General features: G+C 37.4%; 1 protein-coding gene across 1 annotated transcript; it reads left to right on the top strand.

The window, feature by feature from the left end:
* Positions 1-415: 415 nt before the first annotated feature.
* Positions 416-6,496, top strand: LARP6 (La ribonucleoprotein 6, translational regulator). The gene has a single exon (XM_074234524.1). It carries the CDS (start codon positions 499-501, stop codon positions 1,423-1,425), a length of 927 nt encoding a protein of 308 aa, XP_074090625.1. The 5' UTR covers positions 416-498; the 3' UTR covers positions 1,426-6,496.
* Positions 6,497-7,014: the final 518 nt, after the last annotated feature.

The raw sequence follows: 7,014 nt of genomic DNA, 5'->3' as shown, positions 1-7,014 counted from the left end.
AAATGGGAAAAATAGATTTGTATTAATTCAAAAAAATTAATTAAAAAGAATAGAAGTATTTTTACTATTATTTGATAATTTTCAGTTGTTGCCAACTATTTATGACTCTTTTTGAGGTTTTCTTGCCAAACCTATTAGACTGGTTTGCCTTTTCCTTCTCCAGCTCATTTTACAGATGAGTAAACTGGGATGAACAGGGTTAAGTGTCTAACCCAGGGTCACATAGCAAGGAAGTATTGAGGTCAGATTTGAATACAGGAAGATTAGTCTTCCTGATATAGATAGAACTAATTGGTGTAGGATGAGTGATTCTGAAGGGGTAATTCAATAAGGCAATTTCAAATTTGCCTTTTCCAGGTGAAACACCTTACTCGGGATTGGAGAACCACAGCCTATGCCTTGAAGTATTCCGAGACTCTGGAGTTGAATGAGGATCACCGTAAAGTGAGGAGGATTTCACCTGTTCCATTCTTCCCTGTCGAAAACCAGCCCAGTAGGATGCTGCTGGTCTATGACCTCCACTTGTTCCCCAAGCCATGGGCTCTGGCTGTGCTTCAGGAAAATGGGAGGCTACAGGAAAAGGTCATGGAACATCTTCTTAAGGTCTTTGGAACATTTGGAGTCATCTCATCTGTACGAATTCTCAAGCCAGGGAAAGAGTTGCCTCCGGACATCCGGAAGTTTAGCAGCCGATACAGTCAAGTTGGGACTCAAGTGTGTGCCATTGTGGAGTTTGAAGAGGTAGATGCTGCCATCAGGGCCCATGAATCCATGAGCATGGAATCTCCAAGCAAAGGCAGCATCAAAGTTGTCCTCATCGGGATGAAAGCACCCAAGAAGAAAGCACCAAAAGATAAGAATCAGGAGGAGGAACCTGCCATGAACTTCCACCACAATAAGACTCTAAATAAGAGAGTTGAGGAGCTTCAGTACCTGGGTGATGAATCATCACCCAATAGCTCTTCAGACCCTGAGAGTAATCCCACATCCCCCATGGCAGAACGAAGGTATGTGGCCTCCAACAAGCTTAGCCCTTCCATCTATCAAAACCATCACCTGAGTCCAAATGCCTCCCCCCACTCAAGTCCCTGGAACAGTCCTCTGGTACAGCGGAAAGGAGTGTCCAAGAAATCACCACTGGCTGAGAACGTTACACTGAACTCTGGTGCCAGCCCTGAGGTTGTTCAGAAATGTATGGATTATTCCTCGGACAGCAGCATCACTCCCTCCAGTAGCCCCTGGGTGCAGAGACGTCGACTAGCTCAGTGGGGAACAAATGAGAAAAGTCCAGCTGCCAGTCCGCTACTCACCCGCAAAGTTCAGAATGCAGATGGGTCACCTGTGGGGGTCCTGAGGTTGCCAAGAGGCCCTGATGACACCAAAGGATTTCATGAGGGGTACGAAAGAAGAAGGGTCTTTGTCTAAACACATGTTCATTTTCAGTACCAGCTCCATAGAAAAACCGCTTTTATTTTCCTGGGTCCAACAGAACAGCTGGAATGATCAAGGACTGTCTCAAGCACAAGTTTCAGTGTTTTATATTGGTGCGGATTTCTTAATTTATATATTTTTATTGGCAAGCAACTACATTTTAAAGATTATCTCCTAGTTCCTAATAACCATTTATCCCAGTATGGTCACTTGGATAATGCCACATATACATGTAAACATAATGGTACTAAACAGGAATGGGAGAGACTTTAGGAAAGATTAAATAGATACTATTTTCTGCTTTTTATTTTTTTAATAAACTGCCTTTGTGATGGGGTATATGTAGAGATTGTGATACAATTTAGTTTTCAAGGAGGCTAGTGTGGCCCAAGACCAGAACTTTTTAATGACAACCTAGTTGATTAATAATATGCATAATTAACTGTCCTTATAGTCAGTCAGTCAATAAACATTTATTAAGTACCCACTGGGTCCAGTTACTGTGCTAAATACTCATCTTTTAAGATCAAAACAAAAATATTTACTTTTTCTTATAAATGAATTAAAAGAAAAAAATACAGGAATAATTGACTCTAGAGTCCCAGACTCATCTTGACCCATTGGGATGATGAACTGGCTTATCATTTGGGATTAATGAATTGCCTGTCTAGTCCCAATGGAAATAGGACTAAATAGGAAAATCATTGATTTGGAACTTAGTCAATGGGTCAGAGCTTAGCTTTCCCAGGATCGTTCCCTAAATTCATTGAATAGCAGAAATGAGGAAAAGCAATGATTCTATTATATAAATTTCCATTATGAATGGAATGAAACTTATGATAATTATTTGTCAGATTTTTTTCAACAGGAGATATTGTGTGGAAGTGAAGAGTTATGTATATTTCTGTACTGTTTTAGTCTTCAAGGCAAATTATTGGGGTCCAGTACTACAGATCCATTCAAAAGTAGATTTCAGTTCCTTTAATACACCTTTTCAAGAGGACAAAAGGGGAAAGATTAATTTTTCACAAGCCATGTCCCTCAGTTCAGTGCTCCCTTGCTCCTACAATCTTTTACTTCTCCAATCAACCAATGACTCATGTTTCTACACTGTATACACACACAAATGCACACACATACATACATATACACAAACACACAATTGGACCTTACTACAGAAACTTCAAGGTACAAGTTTCTAGAGTTAATATTTGCTGTGGTGTCAGATTACCTGACACAGTATAGCCTTCAATTATTCTGTATTAAAAACTCTCCTCCAGGTGTAGCTTTCTGGCCATTTACTTATTAAAATCTTTGGATTCTTTCCAGCCTGTGACAAAGTCTTTCCTTTGGATTTCTCCCCAATGTTAGGCAATCTTGTTCTTCTGTCTTGAAAACTCTGTGCCATCCTCTCCTTGTTCTTCTCTTCCTTTCTCCCAGAACGTTTACATGCCACTCCTATCCTGCTCCTTTTGTAATGGCTCTTGTCCTTGCTTCCCCACAATAAACTAAAAATGTGCAGGTCACTACACCAGTGAGTGTGCTTTTTCCTAAACTCTGGCTAAACCCTCAGCTGTGGCACAGACTTACTGTTTGTTAGCATAGCAAACCCTTCCCAAAAAGCTTGGCCGGGAAACCCATCCCAGGGTGTTTTTACAGATGTCTTGTTGTTTTTAATGAAAGCCAGATCTCACTTCATTCTGAAACATGAAACTCTTACCACTGAGACAGGATTTACCAAAGGCTAATCTTCAGGGAAACAACCCCAAACACCAAATCCATTTCCTATATGTAAACTCAGCTTATTAATCATTCCATCACCTAAAGGTGTGGCTGGATCAAAGGGGCCTTGATTTAGTCTGAATAATACAAGTGTAAAAAATGTATGAGTTACTTTTTTTAGGCTACATTATTAGTCATTTGAGCATCTTGTATGTATTTTCCACAGTATAAATTAGATCTCCATATATTTTTGAGTTGCTATGTAGAGAATAACAAAATTTTACGGTAAAGTCATGCATAGAAGGTCTGCATATTATAGTGCTAATCTTAGAGAATTATAGATCTGAACTGAAAGCAAACACTCCCCTCATTTTACAGAGAAGGAAACTGAGGCCCAGGAAGATAAAATAATTTGTTCACAGTCACACAAGGATTAAATATCTGCCTTGATTTGAATGAAGACTGACTGAATGGGTAGCTATAGTTCTCTGGATAGAGCACTGACCTGGAGTCAGGGAAGATCTGAATTCTAATGTGGCCTCAGATATTTACTAACTGTGTGACCCTGGACAAGTCACTTAATTCCTATTTGTCTTAGTTTCACATCTCTAAAATGGGGACACATTTGAGAAGGAAATAGCAAACCACTGTAGTATCTTTGCCAAGAATATTTCGTCCACTAGGAAGATAAAAAAAGAGATGGGCACAAGTAAACAAAAACAACAATTTCCATTTTACCACACATGAAGCATTTACAGTTAAAATATATAGTTTTTCATATATAGGTTCTGACACTTTGCTGTTGGGTGAGCTAAAACAAGTCTCGACTTCCCCAAGTCCCGGGAAACTCTTACAAGACTTATCACCAAAGAAAAGATGAGTTTCAATCTGCCATAACAGGATGTGTATCATGGGGAAATTATAAGTGCTTCACATATTGACATTTGGGAATATAATGAAACCAGTTCACACCAGTTTCCAAGAATCAATTGTCAAATTTTCAGCAAGCATTTATTTATACCTCAGAAATTGGCAAACACTACAAATCAGTTTTATCTTATTTTGTTGATTACCTCAACTTGGGAAAGTGATAGTGAAAATATTAAGAATGCAAATTAAATTTAAATGCATACTATGTGTACTTTTTCTTGAGAACCAGCTGTTAAACATTTACCTGTGTATTCAGTTATATACACAGTGGATAGAGTGCCAGGCCTGAAATCAGGAAGACTAATCTTTGTGAGCTCAAATCCAGCCTCAGACACTTACTAGCTATGTGAATGTGAATAAATCACTTAACCCTGTTTGTCTCAGTTTTCTCTTCTATAAAATGACCTTCAGAAGGAAATGGCAAATAAGTTCAATATCTTTGCTGAGAAAACTCCAAATGGGGTCAGGAAAAGTTGGACATACCTGAAAATGACTTAACAACAAGAATTTATGGAATAGGAACAGAACTTATTATTTCATTGACATGGGGAAACTCCAAGATAAAGAAAGTCACTCTACCCATCCAGGTGGCACCTCATCTATGACTTCTTTGCAAGTTGTCTAGAACAGTGAGAAATTTAAGTGACTTGCCCTGGGTCATACCATGTACTCAATATGTCAAAGGCAGGATTTGAACTCAGGTCTTGCTGGTTCCATGGTCAGCTCTTTATCCACTATGCCATGTTGCTTCTCAATTCATCTTTCAATTGAAATTTGCTTTAGTTTAGGGTTATATGTCTATGTTTTCATCTGAAATCTCCAGAGTTGTCTATATACCAGCCAGAACTTCAGAAGATTTCACGTCTGGCTTCCCTCCCGCTCCCCACCAACTAACTTGAAATATCAGAGGAGTCTGAAATAGGTAAAGGTGGGTAGGTACCTGACTTTGGGTAGGCAAAAGAATCAGAACTTGACTGCAAAGTTGTATTATTCATAGTAATAAGTAAATCTAAACAGGCCAGCAAGATCCTGTTGATTTCTGTGACTCAGAAGAGTTCATTTGGTTCTCTGATTCCAATTCACCTGAGGCTGGGTAATATTATCAGTTAAGACACTTCTGTTCTTGTATCTATCTGCCTTCCATGAGAGAGTGAATAAACAACTGGCTACTCAGTGTATCTGAACTGTGTATGTATGTGGGTATGTGGAAAGTATGTGTGTGTTTGAGGGTGGAACCTTACTTGGCAATAGACTTTGATTTCCAGTTGGTGTAGTAATTCCTAGCTGAGAAGTTGTTTTCACTAGTACCCCTAGCTCTGGGATCAGTCATATGATCAGTTGAACTTGAGAAATAGATGTAATGTGTATAAAGTCATAATTGTGGAATTTCAAAGCTGGAAGGGACCTTAGAGATACTCTAAGCCAGAGATTCCTACCATTTTTTTTGTGCATGGACCCCTTTGTTGAATCCTAGGGATATATCTTCTTAGAAGAATCCAGTTTTAATCATAATGAAAGAAAATGTGAGATCCTATTTAGTGAAAAATAAATATTTATTTTTTCTCCGCCAAATTCACAAATCTCCCCAAAAATCTATTCATGGACTCCACATTAATAATGTCTCCTCTAGACTGCTTAAAGAAAGCTTTTAAAAATAGATTTTTTGGAATGAATATGGAAACTATCTGTACATATATTTGGAAAAGATAAAACACTAGTAAATAAAAGTACTAATAACACTAAAAATAAATTTGGGAGATATATTTTGTTTTACATCAGCTAGGATTTCCCTCCTAGGCAGCATAGAACCGTTCCATTTAGCAAATAATTTTATTGTAAAAGAAGAAAAGAAACTTTATAATACCAGTCACCATTTTTAAAAACATGTCATATGCTAATGGATCCCCACTTTTGTAAAAAAAAATTTCATGCAGGAGGAGATTTTTTTCTTTTTCATATCTCTTCTTCCTAGCCATCTTTTTTTGCTTATAATTTCACAACATTCAGTCCATGTGCTTTGTGATTGTTATTTCTGTTGTCATAGAGAGATAAGGTTTTTGTAAGAGTTGAAGCACCATATTAGTGAGCTAGTATCATCTAGTCCTGTGCCTTTATTATCTGTACAGGACAATAGAATGGGATGATATAGGATCAGATGGGATGGAGATGCATGAGATTGAGTAAGACCAGACCTGAACCTCCTTTACCAGTACAGACAGATGCCTCCTTTGAAATTTATAATACTAAAATGTTGTCTGAAAAATACATTTTGTGAAACACTGTAACCAGACTATATACTCAGTTCAAACTTGAATTCTCAATCCTGAGGTTGTAAAAGCAGCCCAAATGTTAATTTTTTACCAGTGGCTGTGGTCACATCCCCAAAATTGTTTGTTTGCTTTTTCTGCTCCTCCTGGTGGCAAAATTGAAGCATAGCTTGCAGCCATATTTTTTTTTAATTTTTTCTCAATTACCTGTAAAAAAAAAATTAACATTCATTTTAAAAACTTTTAATTCCAAATTCTCCTCCCCTCATCTGTTCTTGAGAATTGTAACCATATCTAAATGACTCATTTTAAAACCTACTGCTGTATATAGTATTAATTTGGTTTTACCAATTTAAAGCTAAATGAGATTGTAAAGGTCATCTATTCCAATGCTTTCTTCTTGCAAATTTAGGAGCTTAGACCCAGAAGAGTTAGATAATTTAAAAATTATCACAGAGTTGGGATCTGAACCTAGATCCTCAAATTCTAAATCATTTGTTGATGCTTCTATTTTTCATTAGGCATAAAATCAAATCTAAATAAGAAGGGGAAATTTTATTCATTCACTTAGCAAACATTTAAAAGCTAGGTGCAAAATATTATCCTGAATTCTGGTCAATAAAGAGGTAATTAAGATATAGCCTCTGCTGACCAGAAGCTAATC

The sequence above is a fragment of the Macrotis lagotis genome, chromosome 4, assembly GCF_037893015.1.
Source record: "Macrotis lagotis isolate mMagLag1 chromosome 4, bilby.v1.9.chrom.fasta, whole genome shotgun sequence".
Classification (NCBI taxonomy): Eukaryota; Metazoa; Chordata; class Mammalia; order Peramelemorphia; family Peramelidae; genus Macrotis; species Macrotis lagotis.
This window is presented reverse-complemented; position numbering and strand designations above follow the sequence as displayed.